Genomic DNA, 23445 nt, shown 5'->3' on the forward strand with positions numbered 1-23445 from the left:
CAAACCCTTCACACTTACCCTTCTTACAAAAGTGAGGGGTTCAGCCTTTATGCAGCATATGCTGTGGTGTAACTCTTGTGGGCCTTATCAGCTGCTATCAGAATGACAATGAAAGACAGAGCCACATCACTCACTTCACTAGAGTTGTCTTTAAATGCCATTGATCAGAGCTAAATTGCTCACTGAGACAAAGACTGACCCCTTGATATTGTATGATGTGATAGGCTTACAATGGCTTATAAATAGATTAACGGCAGCCTGCTTGTGATCTGCATGGCTGTAAAGAGGCATGGATTAGTGACATAAAAGTGGCTTTTATTTTGACCAAATTCAAGACTTTTAGACCATAAATGTACACAGAAAAGGCACACCTTGGTGTACAGACATAAACCGGAATCCAAGAAACTTGTTTGATGCTCAAAATCTTCTGGCTGAGGACTGTATGTGTCCCCCCACCCCCCAGTATTAAAACAAAACCTACACCCTTATTTAGTCAGATTTTGTCTCAGTAGAGCTGGATGAAACCTTTCTAGGTTTATCTAGAAATAGTTTTTGTTTTTGTTTTGTTTTTTGTTTTTTAAAAAAAAAAGGTTTTGGTCAGGCAAGCTTCAAGTAAACAAGTGACAATTTTTCTGAGTATCATGGTACATCTACATGCAACACAACATGGCCTCTGAAGCAGCTGCAGAGGGCAGTGTTGTCAGTGAAAAGCATAAAAGCCCCCCTCAACCTAAAATCAAACTAGACCTCTGCAGTGTCTTCCAATGTGCTTTACCTGAGATTTTTAAATTTTGCACCTTAAACTATGATTTTTCATTCACCAGAGCTATGACAGGTAATGAAATAAACTATAGCATTTCATCATCTCACTGGTCTTTCTCCAGCAAAGTGTCACCTCATCAGCTGCAAGAGTAAATTTGTGTTTAAGCCTATAATATTAAGAATGATGTGACATATTTGCCCTCAGTCAGAGCTGTAATCACATTGTAATTTACCCTCAAATTGTGGGCTAACATTAAGTTTTCACTTCAGGAGAGATTAACAAGTCATGAGGGAGCAAACGGTCTTTTTGCTTCCAAATAAAAATACATCAAACTTTATGTTCATTTGTTAGAGATCAAATTCATGGGTATGTCCTTGAGGACATCCTATAGCTGCAATTTCCCCAAATGGATGGTTACCCCTTTTCCACCAACGTGGAACAGGTTTAATTCTGGTTCCCGCACCAAATTTTGAACCATTCAGAGCATTGAAAACAAAAACAAATTGGTTCAGAACCTTAAATGTTTGTTCCCAGTTGGACCTAAAAAAAATTAGGTTTTTTGTGACGACATTAGTGTGTGTGTTACTCTACAGGTAGTAAAGACAGGATGAAGAGGGAGCAACAGAGAAGTTGAATGAGAAATGACTGCGATAAAAAAAAAGTGTGCACCGTGCAGCGGTCTTCTTAATTGTCTTTTGGATAAAAGCAAAAGTGTAATAACAGAACAAAAGTTCACAGGTAATCAGTGTGAACCGCCATCTTGCTACTGCTACTTTCATTGTGTATTATGCAACGCCCTCCATTGCTGACACATTCTTAATTATAATCAGTCCACTCAACACAGGTGGAAACACGGGCTGGTTTGCTAGCTAGCACAAAGAGTCCTGAACAGAACTGATTCAAGTACCAGAGCTAATTTGGTGGAGAATAGGTAGGAGAGGTTGTCTCAATGTAAGCAGCTGGTGTGGTAAATAGTGGAAAACACAGCTGCTCATATGCATATATGTCATGTAAAGAGAGGAAACAAACACATTGAGCACAGCACACTTGATTTTAATGTTTTAATTCCACTTACATGAAAGCACATAACCAAATAACGTACTCAGAGTGTAACTTGCAAATTTTGAATCCTGCATCCCATGTTTTTAAAACCAAGATAACTGTAATAAGAAGAAACCGGCACTACTTTGTGACTACTAAATGGTCAGAATTGCAGCTTTCTACCAAGTTACTTTAATAATCAGTTTATGTTTTGCATTGTTTTAGTTTGTCTTTTCATGACGTACTTTCAAGGAAGGTAAATGTTACTGTAAACCACCTGGTTCAAGCTAAAGCCTAAGCAAAAATTGCCAGTTTCAAAGCATGGCTAACCCTCACACCATACTACTGAGAACCACATACATTCCAGGAGTCAAACCAAGAGTCAAAGGGAATAAAATACACAGAAAGGAAATACAAAACACCTGGATAGAAAAGGAGTAGAAAGCCACATAAAAGCACATGGCAAAAGTATCCTCTGCACTGCTGGAAAGATAAAATATCAAAAGTTACAGTATCGAGCCATTTCGTCAAGTTGTTCACTTTGTCTTAGGCTGACTATACCTTGTCATGTGTTGTGGAAAATTGCAGGAAAATTATAGCTTACGCATTTCACTGAGAGTGAAAAGATGTCAGTAAAATGGAATGTAATCCTCTCAACAAAATGATCAACCAAAGTTTTAACTACAGTTTTCCCAAGTGGTCATTCACACAGAAAAACCTTTCCTACACCAAATGCACATAGAACCCACTGACCCGTGACACATGTACCATCCATAAAAACACAACCTGCTACACTGGACACTGACAGGGCGGGATGGATACAAGCAATATGGTAACAGATCTTTACCAAGGTAAATTCTGCCATCAATATGATCACTACTGTCAGATGAGACTTAAAATTTAGTGAAGTCAGACCGCTGTGACCATTTTTTTTTTAACATGTTTACGTGCTTCCAAGGATTTTGTAGATCCAAGTGTCCCAAAGATCGTAAATGTTGAGTTCAAATAAAAACATAGAAATTACAGTTAGAGGTTTTTTTGTTTGTGTTTTCCTGCAACAGCAGCAGTTTGCTACAGTGAATAAGGTTAAAGAGCATGGGGCTGATTTGAATCTAAGGGAGGATTTCATCTGAACTGAACCACGGACAGAAAAACAAAATAAACATCCACTGTTTGACACAAGGAGTAATGTTCAAAAAGAAAACAAAATAACAGATCTATTCCATTCTTGTCTCTGTGGAGGTGCTCATACAATTAACACACATTTCATTGTATCTGCACACACATACTGTACTGTACACATTGTGAGTGGAGTGTAAACATACATATCCGTGCATGTATGTGCATACACAACCACACACACAACTTAGGCTGGTGAGAGGTAAAAAATGTGTTTTTCTTGTTTATTTTCTCTGAAGTTCACTTCTGAGCAACCTGCTGGTTCTCCGTCTCCTCTCCCTCACACTCGCCTTCGCCTTCACCCTGGGTGTCTGACATCCACAGCTGCAACAGAGCAAAGGATACTAGGATTAGTGCATGCTAAGGCCCCGATCAGACAGAGCGCATTTGAGAACCACTGCACTGGCCTTTTGTAGAAGCCTGCCCCTATCAGACTGAGCGCTTTCTTGAGCTGCATCATTCTTTAAAAACTGTTACTGCTAAGCCACCACCGAATCATGTCCTTTGCTTAACTGCTATTTTGCTGTGAAGCAAACTCACAGATAACTTAAAATCTGCATAAAAATGGACAGGCAGAGGGTACTACAAGAGGCTTTCCAATTAAATGGTAGTGAAATTTTAATATTTTGTGTTGTAAATGTCTTTACTATAACTTCCTGTTAGCTTTGCTGACAGACAGCCGGCTACCCGCATTAACATGCAGAGACGCAGTGCCCACTGCCCAACCTACTGGTCTCATATTAGCTACCCCTAGCCTTAGCATCACCTGGGTCAAGTGGGAGCCAGCTAACAGCATGACTCTATCGGCGATTACTGCTAACACTGTCCCAGTGGCAATGCAGCTTTGCCGCGGAAAGATGGTGGCCACCCTCTAGTCTCCCCCAGGAGGCCCCAGTGAGCAGATGGCTTCATTTTGAGCTGCAACACCCCTTTAGCATCTCTGTTAGCCCCACTAGCTGTGCTGACACTGCTAACAGCATTAAGAAAGGCAAGAGCAGCAATGCTAAAGGGAGTTTACAGCTCGAAACTGAGCCTCTGTACCCGAAGTACAGAGATAAGGGCCAGCAGAAAGTTTAAGTTTAAGACACAGCTGACATGCAGAGAGATGAGGATGAGACACTCACTGTCAGATTGTCACGGAGCAGCTGCATGATCAAGGTGCTGTCTTTGTAGGAGTCACAATTGAGAGTGTCCAGCTGGGCAATGGCATCATCAAAGGCCTGGAGGACACACAGAATACCATCAGTGCTTCCAAAAACAGTGTGCAGGCTACAAAGGAGATTATAAACTCACCAACATGAGATGTTGGTCAGACAAAAAACGACATGATTTGAATTAGAAAAATGACAGACAACAGCAATTAATGGTTTAAGATAAAAGGGTATATGCGTTCTTTGCTTAATAAAAATTCCATGGTGAAAGTAACAAGACCATAACAATCACAGAATACAGCATTAGTCAAATGAAGCAGATCACATAATGTCTGATGTTCCAATCTTTGGGGATAACCTTGCAGTTGATGCTATGACCCTTACTGAGTGTGTGTTTAAAAGTTTATCTTCGTCAGGCATAAGCCTGGAGGGGATCATGCATTCTGCCGTGTGTGAGATTGTGTGTGCATTTATCTGTCTGTCTGCAGCAAACTACTGGACCAATCAGCCTCACATTTTGTGTGAGTATTTATGATTGTATGCTCAAGGATCTTACATGGTTGTGGTGATTCACAACTGTCCAGAAAAACTGTTTTATACTGTCATTGACTGCTGAAGCCTCACTCCTGTTGACTGACCAGTAGGGGCCAAAGGTTTACCAGAATTAAACTCGCAAACAAAAAGCCTTATTGTCCATTTGCAGGTCATGCTTTGGCTTTTCATCATGGTTCAAAAACTGACAACCACAGAAAAGTTTGGTCTCATTTTGAAACACAGCATCTGTTATGCAGCACAGAGGATCTATACAATCAGCAATGTTTTAAGGAGGGCACCTAAGATTAGTATCACCACTTCAGATTCTGACCAAATTTCTCACCCTCTGTTCCTGAGATATTATGTTAAATAATGGCCACAAAAGTTTTTTGCAGAGCATTATGATGTCACAGTGGAGTTGACCTTTGACCTTTTGGATACAACATGTCATCACTTCAATTTTTCCTGTTAGGCATTTGTGTGAGATTTTGTCATAATGAATGCATAATGAATGTTTTGTGAGGTCACAGTGACTTTGACCTTCGACCACCAAATTACAATTGGATCATTATTGAGTCCAAGTAGATGTTTGTGCCAAATTTAAAGAAATTTCCCGAAGCTTTTCTTGCAATACCACATTCACAAGAATGCCACAGACAATGATTTTGACTCTTGACCATCATTTCAAGTTCTTCTTAAGATATCATGTACACGAGAATGGGACTGACGGACGGACAGCCCAAAAACATAATGCCTCAGCCACGGCTATCACTGGCACAGAGGCATAAAAAAAGAAAACAGCGTTGTTCATGTTGATGTTCAAGCTCATTTTCATTAAATCAAATCAGGTACCACCATCACCCAAGTGTACTTGCAGCATGTTTATCAAGTGCAAAATACTAAGAAGTCAGCAACTTCCTGGTCACACAAATCTTCCTTCTCATCTCTGTAGAGTTGCACATGCTCAGTACTGGTTGAGCGGCCAGGACGAATCAGACACGGACCTGATAACATCTATCAATAGATATCCACATACATAAACATAATAAAAAGCTAAGTCATCATCAGACAATAGTAAATAGGTTACAAGATTGCATTTTGACCAAAGTATGACAAAGATAAAACGTCTGCTTTGAAAAGGGCCCGTAGCATTCCTCTTGTATCCAGCCACTGCCCGGATGGGTACCGTGACAGGGAGAGTCTCCGTATATAAACCAGGATAAACACCTCCACTTTCAAGTAAACTTATCTCTTACAAACCAGCATTAACCCCATACAATACCTTTCGGGACAATCCATCCTTTAGATGACAGAACAAATGGAAATAGAATTAAAGAGATACAAAAATACAACACTAATGTGAACAGAGAACGGTTCTTACCTTTTTGGCCAGTTTGCAGGCATCACTAGGTGAGTTGACGATCTCATAGTAGAAGACAGAGTAGTTAAGAGCGAGGCCTAGGCGGATGGGATGTGTAGGCTCCATTTCTTTTTGGCAGATATCCAAGGCTTCCTGGTAGGCTTTATTTGAATTTGTGATGATACCTGCACATATGAAGATAGACCACTCAGGAAGCAGATTTTTTTTTTCAAATGGGGAAAAACGAGATATCATGATCAGGAGCACATACCATTGTGCACCATCTGTGTATGCGTGGTGGTGCATGTTCCTGCTTCTCAGACTTCTTTTTGATAATCACAACAACCTTTGCCAATATTTACACATATCAAGTATTCAAAAACTGAACTTTAACAGCCTGCATACAGTATAACTCCCATAAACATGACAGGCAAGCCCTGCTTGTGGTTCAACTGTCAGGTAGGGCTGCTGACTGTTTTTTCAACTAATCATTTGGTTAACAAATGTAATTTAAAAAAAAGAAAAAAGCCCATCATAATTTCCCTAAACTCGCCATTACAATTTTGTTTTGTCCAAGCAACAGTTTAAAACCCAGTCACATTCAGTTTAAGACAAAGAAAAGCATCCTCCCTCGTTTGAAGCTGGAACCATGAATGAACTATCTTTACTGTTAAAAAAAAATCCTCAGAGTTACTGAATAATGTTTTGTCGATCAAGTGATTGTTTTAGCCCTACTGTCTACTACAGTAGTTCACACCAGTTGCTTGCCAAGACACATTTTGGGCTTTGGCCAGCATTTTACAGTTAAAAGTTATTTCAGCAGCATGAACCACACAGCAAAGACCTACTGTTACAGCAATAATTTAGAATTAAAGGTTCAGTGTGTAGGATTTAAGGGGATATATTGCACTAAACAAAACTAAACACTGGTTCTAGATAGAGCCATCTGCACTGTCGTGTCAGCCATCATAGTTCGCAGCTCCTCCGCAACGAGAGCATTGGAAAAACAGATTTCTTTTTCTACATGAAGCTGCTTTATTTAGTGTTTTTACCAGTTAAGATTCCTGAGTCTGTTTGTTTTGGAGAGAAAGAGACTTGTGCGGATAGTTCAGCTTCTGGTAACACCCCCCCAGGAAGTCTCGATATTATCAAAGAAATAAAGGTGAGCACACATTAGCAGATGCTAGGCTAGCAGTCCACCTGCAATATACCCAAAAGCATAGGTCAAACACTAATGTGTAACGTAAAACTGCTTAATTCAGTGTTTTTAGTGCACTCTAACCTGGTGAAGTTTCAGCTGGTTGCAATCTGCGACCCTACCCATCCTAAATCCCCCCTAAATCTTACACACTGTTCCTTTAATGGGAAAAACAGGACTCAGTTAAGATGACAAAAAAATCTCCTCAAAATCAAAGAACTATCAGGTGTTATACGTGCATTTTTAGGGTAAAGCCTTTAAGACAACAGCCATATTGGAACACTACGGGTCACAAACTGCCCAAGAAAAGGTGATAAACCACCTTCGGGGGCTGATTTTCCAGTGAGATGAAAACGATTGCACTAATTTCAATGCAACTGCAAATATACCACTGACAGACACAGTATTACCCTCAACACAACCTGAAAGAAAGAAGAAGATGAAAAAAAAAAAAAACACATACAAAGAAACTCTAAATATGCCTCCCAGCAACCAGCAGCAGTCAACACCCTGGCACTGCTCCTGTTGCCATGACAACCCAGCAGCAACCCTTGCCTCCATTTCGGCTGATGGTTGTAGGTCAAGGACAGGGAGGGAGTCAGTATCCTGGCTACAAACAACACCTGAGGCAAGCCAGGTCACCTCATTTTAAAGAGGATTTTTATGGACTATTAATCAGCACATATGCACCAGATGTGCAGCAGCCTATTGCCGTTGAAACAATGGGCTGGATCACACAGCACTGTGTGATTTTGGCGGATGATGGCATGATTTTTTTTTAAAGTGTTTGAAGTGTCTTGTGTATTGCTCATGAACCTTCAGCAATAATCTCTCTGTGTCATGTGATTTCCTCACGTGATTGCCTCAAGAGATGGATGGAGAAACTAATAGCCACGTATGACGACAAAAACAAAACTCCAAAATGACTTCAACTGTTACAGGGCACAATGTCTGCTTTACTTACTCTCCTTTTTATCTCCAGTGGCCACCTCAGCCAGGTAGCGGTAGTAGTCTCCCTTCATCTTCAGGTAGAAGACTTTGCTGTCAGCACACTCAGCGTTGGGGATGAGATATTTGTCAAGCAGGTCCTGCAAGTGAAGACATGCAACATTAGTGTTGAAAAGTGTGGAACTCACCACACAACTGTACTGGCAGTAACAAGTCAGCTCAGGAGTTAACTTAATGTTGACAACAGTATTTGAAGAGGCGTGTTTGAGTGTGCAACTGGAACCTTTTGACACAACAGTCAGCATATTTGCTTCAAAAGGATATCCTTGTTGCAGACCGCTTATTTCCTGCCTTCCTTCAACACTGTCAGTCAAGTCTTTCATCGCATTTTTCTGAGACATGTTTGCTATTATCACCTCACATATGTTGCATCTTTAAAAGGTAAAGATTTTAAGATTTAAAATATAGATTTATGGACACATATTGATTATGCAGGGTTCCCACATTGTTTCATAAACAAAAATCCCAAACTTTCCACTGACTTTTCAAGGAAACTTCTCTCTGCAGACGTACGTCCACTTCAAAAAGAGAAGGGTGTTTTTTTTTCTTTTACTTTCTTTCAGTTTCTTTTTCTTCTTCTGTCTCAAGTTTGCACATGGCCCTATATTCTCATATCCTTATATGGAGATTCACAGGGCGTTTACATGTGCTAATTAGGATCAACTGGCACACCCCGTCAGCTTTTGAAGACAGTGGGATTCATCACGATAAGAACACAGGTGCGAACAACTCTCCTGTCCCGTGAGCTTGTTTGCAATCACGTGACTATTATGACACGCAAAACTGATAAATCCATATACTGCGTTGATTGGAAATCGACACGACTACAAAATAGGTTTGGATGAACCTGCAGGCAGCACGTATTGTCAGAATATTAAAACTCATGTTGGATGTGATCCATGCAAAACGAATTAAAGTTATTTTTCCCACACCTTGACCGATTTGCCCGGTGTGGACCTGATCGTCATCACAAATTACCTCGTCCTCCAGACTTCTTAACATTACTAATGTTACACAATAAGCTGATGAAACCATACATGAGTCTACTGGACTATAACTATTTTGTTTGCGGTAGGATCCACGACTCTAACGACTACTGTCTTCATTTTGACCGGGTGAGTAAATGTTGGAGTTTAGCTATCTTTTATATTTCCACTCTGTAAATGGATGCACAGCTGTCAGGCTAATGTTACTAGTCAAAGTTAGCTAACTTTAGCTACTTTTTTCTGCTGTCTAGGTCACCTGTTCCCTGGTGAAACACTGTGGAAAATCTGGGCCTTGGCTAAACATACGGAGAAGCTGTCACAGGTTGTTAACAGGTTAAGGATAACAGTTGACATAAGTCGACTCTGTTCCTCCAGGCTGAAGATGGAGGTTTTTGATACACATCTGCTGCTGTTTCTCTGAGTATTTTTTTCTTACTTTATGTTCCACTATTTTGTGGACTTAAATTGGTCCTTGTTTTTCCCGATTTGATCTACTGGATTGAAACAGCTGTAATCTCTGCCAATCAGACATTTGTGCAGTGCTGGTAGTCTTTGCCTCTAGCTGCTTGCCCCCCATGGGGTAAACGTGATGAAAACTCTGCTCCTGCTGCTAAAACATGCAGGAGTCCCTCTTTAAACTGGTGCGTCCATTTTTGTGTGTCACTTCGACAGCAACCCAAAAGGCAACATAGCACACTGGGTATATTAACTAGGAAGCAAAGAATGAAGCACTATGTTAAGTTGGCCAAGATCGACCGAAACCTGAAAATGAATATTTGACCATGCCCGGTCCAGCCCTTTCCATCGGGCTCAGGTTAGTTATCCACAGTCTAGCTCTGTGGCTCACTACACATGCATGTTAGCTTTTAGTTTGCTTGGTCTTCACATAAGGCTGAAGCACAGGCTCTGGGAAGGCTTTAAAAATACAAAACCTTTATAGTTTGAAAATTTCCAAATGCTTACAGTGCAAAGAATAATAATGCACCTTGTTTGCAGTTTGGGCAGTTTTCTTTCAATTGCTTTATAGAATTTTATAATGTCAATCTGTAGGGGAAAATGCTTTATGGGCCACTGGGGATGTTAGTTGCAGTATCATGATTAGCAACCGAGTGAAATTGGCTGGAAGGCTGACTGGCTGCAACATATCCAGCTCTCTTATTAAGTCCATGCCCCAGCCAGCCCAAAAGCACTACAGTCACGGACTGAACGCAGGTTGCTGCGGTCGTGGCTGAGCACTGTTCTTTTGTGCCACAAGGCATAGAAAACAAAATAAACTGATATACACAGCTGTCATTGTGGTTTTCACTGTTGATTTCCAAATGGCAACATTTGACATTTTAATAACTTAGAAGTACTTCCTTTGAATACTTGTTTCTCACATTCTGTCCGTTCCTCAGGAAGAGATTATTTCACTTGTAATGCTTTGTGGTCTCACTAAAAACAGCCATCTCCTGAACGCCTCCAAATTTTTTCTTTGTCTTAACATCCATCTACAGATCTTGATCTTATTTCCCCTCCATCCACCCTCTTCACCCCTCTCCATTCGACATTTTCAGACCAGGAGTTTTTTCATAGCTCTAAGAACTCCCCTTTTGTTGTGTTAGCACCACGGGAACTAGGAACTTCGTAGTCGTTCTGAGGTCGTTTTTTAGCTCCAATTTCAGAGTAGGTAATCTCGCAGCACAAGAGGAACCGTGAGTCACAGAAGTGTGCGCTGACTGGTCGCACAAGGACAAGACACCTGCAACTGTCATTTAAAAAAAAAAAAAACACGTTAGCCATTAGGCATGTAACAATATATCAAATTTCGCGGTGTCGCGATAAAATAAATTCTCAATACGGTCGTGGGAATGCCACAGTAGTTATATAGCTGCGTTCTCCTACAGAGCCAGTAATATGACTGTGCGACTACATTCCCCATAATCCTTTGCATGCAACTGCGCGCACAGGTGAGAGCAGACTCCTGCAGCTCAGCCTCTCAGCCTCCGACTCTGCCCGTGCTTGACCAGAGGAAACGAGACAAGTGAACAGAAATGCTAGAATGGCGAACAAAATAAGGAGATTGAGTGTGCTTCTCTGTGGATTTTCTCTGCGACCATTCGTCATAGTGAGAAGCCATATATGGAGCATACCACGTGAATCAGCGTAACCGTAGCTTTCCAACAAGGCCAAGCACTTGTCAGTAGTCCAATGTTTTCACAGCGAAAAAAAAAAAGATAAAGTTACACTAAAATTATGTATAACAAAGCTTTCATACAGCTTTGCACACACATTACTTTTGGATGGATTACTCGCGAATGCAGGCTTGCACAGAAATGCCACACATATCACATGAAAGCGCAGGAGCAGAGCTTTCCTCTCCTCATCTCCTGTTCTGAGTGTTAGGGTCTCCTTGATGTCAACATTGTCAACCTGGCGTGAACAAACTGAGTGAATGTGTGTTTTTGAGTTTTTCTATGACTTCCAGGGAAATGGCTGGGCTTTACTTATTTTGGTTTTCTTTTACACACATCTCTACCCACCTCTCTCTCTCTCTGTGTATCTGTGAGTGAGGGATTGTGTGTTTTTGAGTTTACATTATTTCTATTTGATGAAAGCACATGTTCAACTGTGTTGATTTGTTTATGATACTTTATGATACGCTTCCAAGTTAAAAATAACATGCTGTACAGTGTACATGCAATATTTTTGAATAAAATAACTATTTTTAACAATAAATTGTCTCTTTTTTCCCCTTGTATAAATATCGTGATATATATCGTATCGTGGACTCTTTATTGTGACAATATCGTATCGTGAGTTTCTGGTATCATTACATCCCTATTAGCCATGTAAACAATACAAAACACAAACTACTGATTGTAACCAAAAAAAAAATGGAAGAAAACACGGACAAATGGACCAACAGTGAAGTCCAGGCTTTACTGAACATCTATTTGACAGTGGTGATACAACATGATTTTGACTTGTCAAAGCCAAAGTCATGTTGTTACTTTGTTGTCACTTCAGCATTCCTACTGACAGTGCAAATGCAAACAGTAAAAAGCCCTTAAAAGGTCTGTAGTTCTCAGGGGGAGCTTCCTAGTGGGCAGTTCAGGGGAGTTGCAGAACTGTTTGGTCTGAAAACACCTATTGTCTCTGCTTCTTACCAGTACTTCGTTGCAGATGGCATTCAGCTCCGCCTCAATCTCCTCTCTGTACTCCTTGGCCAGTTCCTTCTTTTTCTTACACTCAGACTTCTGCTCAATGCTGGAGATCACCCTCCAGGAGGACCTCCTAGCTCCCACCTCATTCTTGTAGGCAACAGAGAACAGGTTGCGCTCCTCATTGTTGAGAACTAGGAACTTCTCTGTGAATTTCTTCATGGCTGCCGCCATGTCCTCATAGCGCTCAGCCTGCTCAGCCAGTTTGGCACTCTCTACCAGATCACACTTGTCTTTCTGTATCTGCTCCTCCTCGGCTTTCTGTACCTGCTCCACCTTGTCTGCCATGGCTCCTGCGTGGGCCGAGGAAGGAAGGACAGACGAGAGGGGGTCGGAAAGGACAAAACAAAGGGGACAGGAGACGGATTAGGAAGACAGAGAAGAGAGTGTTGGGGGAGGGCAGGGACAAGAGAGGAGCAACATGGTGGGGAAGGGGGAGGGATATGATCAGTTAACTTACAGGAGGGAGGGCTACAGTGCATGTTAACACATTGTGTGTCCCGCAAAACCTGATTTCTCTGAAAAACCTGGCTCTTGGTATGCATGTTGTAAACGTACATTCAAAGATGCGTAAAAATAGCAAGCAGTCAATAGGGAAGAAACACTTTTGCTACTCCCTGGAACAGTTGGAGAAAAATTTAACAACAAAATAATCCTATCTGTGTTTCAGACTCTCACAATGCTTGGAGTTTTTTATCCAATAGTTTGTCTTGAGTGTGTGCACGCCAAAGTAGTTTTTGGATTTCAACCAGCTTGGCTCATCTGCACTCAAGCTGGCACAGACTTGATTTATACTGGTGACTAAAATGACTTGGCATCTAAGTTATTGGAATATGAAAAGGGAGAGCAGTTTTGTGTACAAAGATTTTACATCAGCAAGACTTGAAGATAGAAATGTGCAAAACAGCACTATGAATCAAACACTTCCATCAAAGTGGGGTTGTATCAGGGCCTATGTTGAAAATAGAAAGTTCTATTAGTGAATGATCCTTTTCATGATCCCATAATTTTAGTTGTTGTTTTTTAAATAAAAGCCACTTTTCAATGTCATTAATCTGTAAGTGTTTTCAAGATTGACTATTTGGGATGTTAAATGTAAAATACTAAATAATAAAAATCACAGTTTCCCACAGCCCAAGATCAAGATGTTGTGTGAAGTCATCAAGTAACCTGCAGAATATTTGTCAATGAATTGTTTTGTCTACTACTAACTATCACAGTTTCCTACAGCACAAACTGATGTCTTTGCATTTTCATTTAAACTCACTGTCCAAAACCCCAACATATTTTGTTACCAATCATGCATGACATAGAAAAGCAGGAAATGCTCACATTACTGTGAAATCGTCAGCATTTTTGCCTATTAACAGCTTATGAAAATACTAGCAGACACATTTTCTGTCAATTACTCAATTTGACAAATAATTTCAGATGTATGTTACATGATTTAAAAACGAGGCTCTATCTGTGGTTTAACTCAAGGCAGAAAGTATAATATAATTTTAGCCTTTAGAATAACGCAGGTGAGGTTGTGCTGTACAGTTACCAATCAAATTTGGTTAAGGGTTAGTTTTGTTCTGATCAGAAGACACCCAATTCAGCCATTTCTTTCATAAGAAAGCTGCTTCCTAGCTATAATTTCCTTGCTTCATCTCAGGAGAACTGGGAAACTGCTGCAGTGCATTAACAATACATTAATTTGCAGGTTATTGCTTATCAGCTGCCTTAAAAAAAAAACCAAATGCTACACCTATGAGACCACCTTTGAAAAAAAATCTCACGATCCTTGAGTCACATTCGCCAGCATGCAGACACCTGCACCCTTCACAGGAATGTCGGCCACCCAGTTTCACGTCACACACCCACACACACACACCTGCCCACCGAGCTCGTACTGTGTACGGCAAGGACACAAACCGCAAAAAACAGCCTTCTTATATGATTTGGCTTCAATGTTTTTAGTGTGCAAAATGCCCAACAACGCTGCAGGTGGACAGATAAGACCCAAAAATGGTGTCACCGTCTGAGTTTAACTGGAATGAAAGGAGCCTAGCTTAGTTCAGTCCATAGTGAACGCCCTTTTTCGCTTCCCGGAAAACGACCCACCACTGTCGGTTTTGAGAGCATTAAGTGTTAATTTTAGGTCGCTACATGTACAAAAGCTTAAGTGGTACACCCAGAAGCTGCCTCCTGGACACAGCGTGTAAAAGAAATAGACGGGTTAAAGTGCAGTAACGCTTCCCATTCAGTCAGCGCCGAACAATGACTGAGCAGCGGCGCATCACTGGTTTCCTCTTACCGCCCCAGCAGCAACGATTCACGCAGGTTTAAAAGAGTCCCCGAGCCACGCGAAGCAAATTCTACGATTCCCCGTCAAAAGTACCACCGTTCCCGAGGAGCAAATGCATGTGAACTTACCTGTGAGTGTCGTTAGACGATGTTCTTCCTGATTCCCGGCCGCACAGCTGACGATCTCTCCCGCTCATCCACGGGGTTTCCCTCCAATCAAAGACACGGCAGCAGGGTCGCACCGGGACGCATGACGTCAGACTCGAGTTGCTAGGGCAACCGAATTTAGAGGCAAAATTTTTAAAGCCATGGAAACTCAGTCAGCGGACAACTTTTCTTTTTTCCTCCCTAAATGTTTCCTTAACATATATTAACAGCAACTAAATGTTATTTTAATCATCAAATGACGTAAACTATGCAGTTAAAGCACACTATGTGTGTCCGTCTTCATTTGGTTCAATAACCCTTTTTATTCTCTGCTTCTGAAAGCATATAACCAAATCTACTAAATTTGGTGTTACCAAATACGTTACAGTGACTTTATATGACGCATGACTTTGAAAAAAAAGACATATTTCATGAGCGTTTGTCCAATAACGTCCGCAAAGGTTCATGGGAGATGTAGTTTCTTTGTCTATCTTAGCTGTGACTGGAAGGTGTTCAACTTTTACTGCTTATATAGTAATAGATAACGATGTGTCTTAAAATTAGGATGGAAAACACCATCCTGTTTCAGTGTTTAAAAGAATAATGAAAGAAATCCTTTATTTAACAAATATTAAAGGGGGACTACGTCCATTTTTAAAATTCATACATGTTATTACAATGGTCTACCAGAGTTCATGAATACTAGTAAACATAAACAACTATCTTCCAAATCCAAAAGCTAGAGTGCTAAAACTCAAATGTGTGATGTCATAGGGTATAAAGGTGGGAGCTGCTCCATAATGAATTGTGAAAAATGTTACAGGGTGTGTTTGTAAATCCAATCTGACGCTGTATACCAAAATGAGAGTGTGGAGCGATCTATTTCTATATGAATAATGAATGGTTAAGTTCATCACACATTCACCCCACTTGTCTCCCCAGACAGAGTGCCCAGAATGTGCCCAGTACATTATAACAGCGCTCCGACCTTCCACATGGTCCAGTTTGTGCTGCAGCGCAAGTATTTCCAAACATATCCATAGATGATAGTGAGAGCATCCAGGGGAATGAGTGTATGGGTACATTTTCTGTCTCAGAGCTGAGAGCATTACAATAGTATGAAGCTCATTTGGGCATTACAAATGCTCCCATTTATGGCCTATGGAGCAGCTCCAGACTTAGCTTATAGCTCATGTTCACAAGTACTGGCTGAATGTTCCTATAGGCCATTAAAATAACATATTGGAATTCTTAATTTAGGTGGTGTTCCCCAATCTAACCCAGAGGTGGAGCATGACTGGCCCAAAGTGATCTTTTCCACTCTTATTTTATCTACAGTACAAGTGTCCTAAAAGCTTTGAATGATACCTTCACCCAAGCAAAGATACACGGTTGCTTAACGAGGCTTTACAGTGAATCTATATGGTATCTGCGTAGGCTGAAGTACATCTGCTTGCCCAACTTGCATGACAGGCAGTTTCGTGTCCCCCTCAGCAGTCGAGTCACCATACCTGTTTAACAAGTTGCACTAGTTGTACAAACAGCCACTTATCTGTCCCTCTTGTATCAGCAGAGATCCTGTCCCTCAACCTGTCTTGCAACATAAATAGATCCATTTTTATTATGACATTAAATAAATAACAGAGACCCTGGAAGCTCCACATAATGTCTACCTCAACAACAGCATCACCAAAATCTTAAGATATTCCAGCAATAAGATGCTGTAGAAAAATAATCAGCTTTTCTACAGGGTTTGCCTTGGTTGGATAACGTTAGGGTGGGGGTTTGAGTTGTAAAGCAGGACAGTATGTTGCAATAGACTTCTGTATTGTTGATTATTTGGGCCAAATTAACCCTGTATGTTTTAAGTCACTGTCACGTAACGCCAGAAACCACAGTGTTCCTTCAGTACCAGTGCAGTGAGAGTGGTGTCTGGTTTGCAGTTGTTTTTGTCTCTGAGATATGTGCCCGGAAATAGATGATCTATAGCCGGTGGGAATCTAATTAATTTCTTCACCTAATTAAGCCAACTAATTCATTCTGTGCAAGTGCCCCTCTTTTTCCCGTCAGACTGTGTGTGCTTGAATCCCAACAGACAGGCCAAAACGCAAAAAGGAAATCCAGCAAGGTGTGTGTGTTTGTATGAATGAACACGTGTTGTTTTTTAATTCACAAGATTACAGATGGAAGAGGAGGAGGTGGACTGTGTGTGTGGAGACAGGGAAACAATGTGAGCTGTGACTCACTTAGCTGAGGCGCTGAAACCATTCAAAGAACAGGCAGCATAGCACTGGCTTCATTTTTCTGTTCTTCTGAGTACTCAGAGTAAAAGGGGAAACAAGAGTTTTTTCTCAGGCTCATGATAAAGAGGTCATTCAGAGACACTGTTAGTACAAGGCAACCTTATAACACCACTGAATGCAGTGTTGCGGTTATGTCTTTGTCTGTACGGGCAGGACAACACGTCTTTTCAGCCACTGAGTCTGAGCTGAACTGATGCATCCGTCACAGTTGGAGAAAAAGCCACGACAGGAAATGAATGCTTCTTGTGACCAAATATAGACAAAGACATTATTTTCAGCTGGTCGACTGAGTTATGGGTTCAGACAGGACTCACTGTTTTTGTTAATTAGACAGACGCAGTGCTGCAGTTTGACTCATTTCCTGTTGTCAGCAGTTTGGCTGACGTAAGGCTTTTATGACAATTGCTATCAGGGTCTACATCACACCACTGATATATTTGTTTCATTACAATTTGAATGTCCGTTTCAGATATGGCACCATTTTTCTAACCGTTTGCAACAGTGTCATGTTTTCCTCGTGTAACCCTTTTTTCCTCTCAGCTGAAAGTTATTTGGAGGATGCTTTAATTCTTAAATCTCAGCATAAGATTTTTCTGTTAATAAAGTTTGAGTTGTATGTACTTATTTCTTTTCCTGTTTTGAGCTGTTTGTTATGACGTACATAGACTTCTATGTTTTGCAATTGAACCCAGAGAAAAACCAAGAAGAAAAGCACCCAGTGCACCAGGTGTTAAAACCTCTATGTACAAGCAAATGTATGGATTATTAACATGACCTCCCAGGATGACGTTCAAGTCTGTGAGTCTTTTGTCTTCCCTCCAGACACATTACAGGGTGACTTCAGTATTTCTTCAAACTGGACCTTTTTTCCTAACATTTTTGTCTTAATGACTCATAACAACAAGCCCCTTTTACACTGACTTACACCAGATTGGCGAGTTGATCCGAGGGGCCCAATTTTCTGCCTCGTAGGGTAGTCATATTGGCGGAACCCTTTTAGTATAAACAGACCGAGGCGGCCTTCTGCAACAGGAGGGGATGTTGAAGACTTGTGGGAGGAGTTGTTGATGACACGCACATGCAAGCCACTGGCAGTGGATAAACAGGAAACAGCTTATAGCATTAATTAGCGAGCAGCTAGTAGCAAGAGGGAAACGCAAACCTGACAGACACTGTAAAGATGAGCAACTGGGGAGACAAAGAATTGCGTGCCCTGCTTGTCCTCGCAAACGAAGAGGCCATTAACCGTCAGATGACAGGGACGGTGAAGAACTGGCCGACTTATGAGAGAATTGCTGAAGGACTGACCAGCCGTGGCATCCCTCCCACGTCACTGTTTACGTCACACGCTGAGCTTTACGTTTTGTTCCTTGCTTACGCCCCATTGCCCCGAAAAAGGCGCATTCTGTATAAACAAAAGTAGGCAAGTGGCATTTCGCTGCACTCCTCGATTTTGTTTTATATACTGCCAATGCTGACAAAAGACTGCAGCCGACGAAACAGGCCGCAGTGTAACATTGTTATTTTTGTCACTGACAGGCTCAGATTGTAATTACAGGTATCTGACATTATGGAAGGGATCCCTACAGAGATAAACGTTTTTGCTTAAGAGTGAGATCCTTTATGTTTAACTATGATAAGCCAGGAAAACACTATTGTCAAGGCCACCACACACTTTTTAAGAATTAGTAATGTTACCATCATAAAACACACTTCATTAAAAGGTGACACACAAAACAGTCTTTTTTATTCTTCCAACAATCGCCAACTCTGGTTGAAATAAACCCTTAATTCACCCAGTTATATGTGGAAATACGCTGGCTCTATACAGTGGTGATTTTGAGCCTGTGTCTGGTTAAAGAAAAAAATCTTACTCTTCAATAAAAAAAGCCTTCCTCTGTAGGGATCCTTTCCATGATGTTGTCAGACACTTAACACAATAATCTGAGCCTGTAAATGAGAAACAAGCACTTTTAGTGGACATAAACCGAAAGTGCACAAATGCCCCATGTGGTTATATTGCAACCTGTTTTGCCGCTGTTGGCTGCAGTGCTTTTCACTCAATACTGGACCAGTTTCAAAACTTGTTCTTCCAATTAGACAAGTAGACACTAAAACATGGGACATTGGGTCCAAGTTTAAAAAATACATAAGTTACCCTTTAAGGCTCCTGATTGGCTAAATGCTGTGTGCAAAATATTCATTATTCATTCATTATTGCACATTTACAAGTGACAGCTGATGTCCTACAAATAATTCACATTTATACAATTAAAAAAAACCATTTTGACTATGTGAGCAGAGCAGCAGAGAAATGCTGTCAATTTGGACAGTAAATATTGAACTGTCTGCAAAAGTACACAAGTCCACCAGGACAGAAAAACAAATAAAGGTGCATCATACAAAACCCTCAGGCAGAAAATTTGCACTCTATGAAAAAAACAAATGCCCTCTAGACAAACACAGATATACAACAAAGTAAAATTTAATAAAATGCTATAATACATAATTGGAGCATTCATTCATTTTCCAAGCGTACAAATGTTGCTGACGCGCTCCTGTAAAATTTTATTAACTTACAGTTCATGTAGAAGCCTGCAAATGGCTGGCAAAATTTCACATTTTAGCAACCTGACATGAATTTAAGATTAGCTAGATGAAAGATTGCAGTATAACACGGCAGACAGTGCTGTGACAACTGATATGAGAGAAAAATACCGCAGCCTCCTTTTGATTCAAGCACAGATAAAATAGACGAGGTCAAATTAATCATTACCTTGATTGCAGCAAATCTGAAACCAGAAATCTCCTACCCAAGCCAAATCCATGCTCTGTTTAAGGACAATATGCATTTACCTCGTGAGTCATGTTTGCTATAAAGGTTTAATTAGACTATTCAATCCACCAAAGCTTCAGGCAGAGGTACAGGTGCTAGCAGCGAGAAATAAATCAGGGCAGTGAGGCGTCTGTTTAGAGAAACTGTGTGAATGAAGGGAAAAATCTTCATTCACCACTTGGATTGTTCCTGGATCATACAGATCTTCAGTTGCCCTGAAATTAAAACCAGCGTTTAAGTTTACCCTGTGTGTATTTAAACACAATCAAAAATAGGACTGGATGGGAGGAAGCATTGTGTTCAAGGCAACCTGGCCTGTTAAAGCCTAAATGAAGTTAGGTGCTTCATGTTGGTTATATCAAATCATCCATTGCTGTCAGACTGAGTGCAGAGTTGGTGCAGGGCCTTGAAGGAAATCGGTTCGGTGTCCAGGGTGACCGTTTATGCCTCCACTCCCTCTAACTCGGGGGGCAGAGGAGATTTCGGGTGCTTGCTCTCAAAGTGTTGCTTGAAGGTTTTTGGGTCAGGCATCTGGGACTGCAGGAAGGGAAAACACATGCAGCAAATATGATGTTATAATTTGGGGAAATATCAAATGATCAGAAGATTTCATACAATTCCAAAAAGGGGACCAAATGGCAGCAGAATTAAATGGAATGAAAAAGATTTTTCCCATCCTGAGTCGAGTTTTGGCTTGTGGGTTGCCAGAGTTGAGACTTCATACACACCTTGCACACCGAGCAGGTGAACACCAGTGCTGCCTTGGCTGCCGTCTTTTGATCATGCCCCTTGGCCTTCTTCATCTCCGCCTGTCTCTTGGCATTTTTCTGCTGAGACTGAAGCTTCTGATGCCCGCGTGCCATTCTGGCAAAGCCTATAGGGAAGGAAGCAAGGACAAAGAACTTACTGTTTACTGATACACATCAGTGCTGTGGACATACTTTTTTTTTATCATTGCTGATACACATCTACCATAAACAAGTCAGTTAGTGAAAGCCCATTAATAGTTCTTTTTGTGCTTAGAGATAAGGATGCATAATACCATGTTTACTGTGATAGCAAAGGTCAAGTAACGGTGACAGAGATCATCACAAATTTTGGTCTATGAGACAGGCAATTCTCTCATTATTTTACATTTGTCTTCTGCAGGGCTAAACTCTAGGACTTTCTTACAGGCAGCTGGACGTTAAGTGGATATACACACTGTAAAAGGAAAGCAAAGAACCAACATCTGCTGGTCAGCCATGGTCAGACAAAAGTAAACAAGATAACGCTTCGATTTAACCTGAACTGAACAACATTCAAGGCATGGGAAATTAGTGACTGTAAACAGGCCAATACCAGGAAGCAAGTATGCCAAGTATAATTGTGTTGGATGAAGTGAACCTGTTTCCAGGTTTTAAATCTGCAAAGGTAACAAATCTGTTTCTTGGAACAGGGCCAGGTTTGGCAGGTTATTTTGCTGCAGATTTACGTGCAGATGGCATGTTTGAGAAAGCAGTATCAGGGAGGGAAACAAGTTCTCTCCTGCCCTCGCAGCCATTTAAATAGGGATCTTTACTGGGCGTTGGGGTAAACCAGTTCCTCCGGTTCAGCCCAATTTCATCTGATGGCGCTTTCGCGAAGATCCTTCCCTGATAAAGGTCTAGGTGGATGAAGTTAAATGCATGAGCACTGTGCCTCTGTCTCATTACATAACTATAATGATGTCCCCTATTCAAAATCGGGTTTATAGCCTGATGACAGTTTATAAAGTTGGGTGGTGCATGCTCCCAAATTATCACAATCTAACTAAGAGGCTTTCAAGGCCCCTGGAGGTCTAGGAACTTTGGGTGGTTGCCCATTTCGCCCCCTTGGTAATCCAGCCTTGCTTATTGGCAACTTCTATAAATAGTATGCTTCAGCTATGCATTCAGTGGTAACCAGCGTTGGTTAGCTTACGAAACATTTGGCAAGCCTGTGAGGTTGATCTGTATCAACACCAAATATAAGCTAGCTGATTTAAAACCACGTTTAATTGGTGCTTAGAGCTTGAAGGATGTGATGTAATGACGTGATATTTCATTATTAAAATGTAGGAACAATGAGAGAATACAGACAGAATTAGCATGTTAACTGTTAGCTACTGTTTGTATCTGAGATTTCATATCCTCCCCTTCTCTCTGACTACTGCTCGGGCAAAGTCCTCATGTGAGCTCCTTGAGACACAACAGTGAAGATACCACACCACAGCACACATGGCTCCTTGTCATCGAACTGACACCACTTTGTTTCTCCTTGTCTTAGCCGAGCTGTTAGCTGGAGCTCTAATGTAGGTTAGCCTACATGCTAACGATAGCCCAAGCTCACTCCGGCTATCTCGTTAGCTTCTCGGCTAACCTTGAACTGAACATTTCCTTCGGCCTGTGGGTAACATTAACCAGACAAATATCAGCGACATGTTTTAGCTTCAAATGTTTTAAAAGGGCACTAATTCTTACCTCTTAAAGATAACAGTACGTGTCGTTTGCTGGATACACACACAAACACAAGCGTGACAGCTGCTCAGCTCCCAGACAGCTGAAAGCTATTGCTGCGTTCACAGACACTCGAGAAAATCCGTTTTAATATTAAACACCTACTTGCTTGGGTAAAACATTGTATACATGTGAACCTTAAAGGGTGAATAAAAGCAACACATGCTAGAGGGAATGTATTTTTTGCAAGACACGTTACTGTCCTCATGTGTAGAAAATAAAGTAAGGTAACTAATCCAAGGGGGTAAGCATCGAAATTCGTAGGGATGAAGCCATTTTTACGATTATAACGTGATTCATGAACGCAATGTTTTTTAAAGAACTTTATTCAACATTACAACGTACAACAGACGTCACGCGTAAAACCAGAATACAACAATAAATGAGGGATAAAAACATCAATTACAATGAAAGATGAGTGACATTCTACAAAAGCTGAAAATAAAAAAAATACAATAACAATACACAAATGTTTATAATTCTTATAATAAATAAAGTAAGAATGGACATTAGGGAAAAAAAACAAAACAAACAACAACAACAACAAAAAAACCCCAAAGAATATTCTAAACCCCTGTTTCTGTTTTTTGTTATTCATAAGCGCAAGAGAGTGCAGCATTTAGTTAGATTTATTCAAGAAAAGATGGACAGAGGGTTGTGGACCTAAGGATTTCTGCTCAAAAGTCAGGAATTTCCCCAATAAAATAAATGAACAACATAGTCCAGAGACCTTATCATCACAGTAACAAATTATATATCTAATAGTGAAACAATGAGAGACATTAGTGGTACTGAAAACATGAGAACTTATATCAGACCAACATTTTATTGTTATTCTACACTACAAGAATGAATGGATTGAGGTTTCATCAGCATGTCACCCACTGAGTGATTGTAGTCACCAGTTGCAGACACATGACGTTGGCAATGT

The 23445-nt window shown here is 40.8% G+C and overlaps 2 protein-coding genes across 3 annotated transcripts; both read right to left on the minus strand.

Moving 5' to 3' along the window:
• Positions 1–1810: 1810 nt before the first annotated feature.
• Positions 1811–14979, minus strand: LOC125904494 (14-3-3 protein beta/alpha-B-like). 2 transcript variants are annotated; one of them, XM_049601928.1, is made up of 6 exons: positions 14842–14979; positions 12370–12716; positions 8191–8314; positions 6050–6213; positions 4108–4203; positions 1811–3307 (listed from the first exon to the last, which is right to left on the minus strand). In XM_049601928.1, the coding sequence occupies exons 2-6, from the start codon at positions 12709–12711 to the stop codon at positions 3224–3226; spliced, it is 810 nt and encodes a 269-aa protein (XP_049457885.1). In that variant the 5' UTR covers positions 12712–12716; positions 14842–14979; the 3' UTR covers positions 1811–3223. The 2 variants fall into 2 exon arrangements, with proteins under 2 accessions (XP_049457885.1, XP_049457886.1); XM_049601929.1 differs by lacking the exon at positions 14842–14979 and adding an exon at positions 14723–14835.
• A 4652-nt stretch (positions 14980–19631) lies between these two features.
• Positions 19632–22606, minus strand: znf706 (zinc finger protein 706). Its single transcript, XM_049603139.1, has 3 exons — positions 22479–22606; positions 20727–20872; positions 19632–20535 (listed from the first exon to the last, which is right to left on the minus strand). Exons 2-3 carry the CDS (start codon positions 20859–20861, stop codon positions 20440–20442), a joined length of 231 nt encoding a protein of 76 aa, XP_049459096.1. The 5' UTR covers positions 20862–20872; positions 22479–22606; the 3' UTR covers positions 19632–20439.
• Between the last annotated feature and the right edge of the window lie 839 nt (positions 22607–23445).

Source organism: Epinephelus fuscoguttatus, linkage group LG17 (genome assembly GCF_011397635.1).
Source record: "Epinephelus fuscoguttatus linkage group LG17, E.fuscoguttatus.final_Chr_v1".
NCBI classification, from domain to species: Eukaryota; Metazoa; Chordata; class Actinopteri; order Perciformes; family Serranidae; genus Epinephelus; species Epinephelus fuscoguttatus.

Coding starts and splice junctions, on each gene's coding strand:
- znf706 (XM_049603139.1), bottom strand. CDS start 20,861: ATGGCACGCGGGCATCAGAAGCTTCAGTCTCAGCAGAAAAATGCCAAG. Junction 20,536..20,726: donor TCACCTGCTCGGTGTGCAAG/GTGTGTATGAAG, acceptor CCCTTCCTGCAG/TCCCAGATGCCTGACCCAAA.
- LOC125904494 (XM_049601928.1), bottom strand. CDS start 12,711: ATGGCAGACAAGGTGGAGCAGGTACAGAAAGCCGAGGAGGAGCAGATA. Junction 6,214..8,190: donor CACTGGAGATAAAAAGGAGA/GTAAGTAAAGCA, acceptor TCATATGTGCAG/GTATCATCACAAATTCAAAT. Junction 3,308..4,107: donor TGCTCCGTGACAATCTGACA/GTGAGTGTCTCA, acceptor GCTCTGTTGCAG/CTGTGGATGTCAGACACCCA.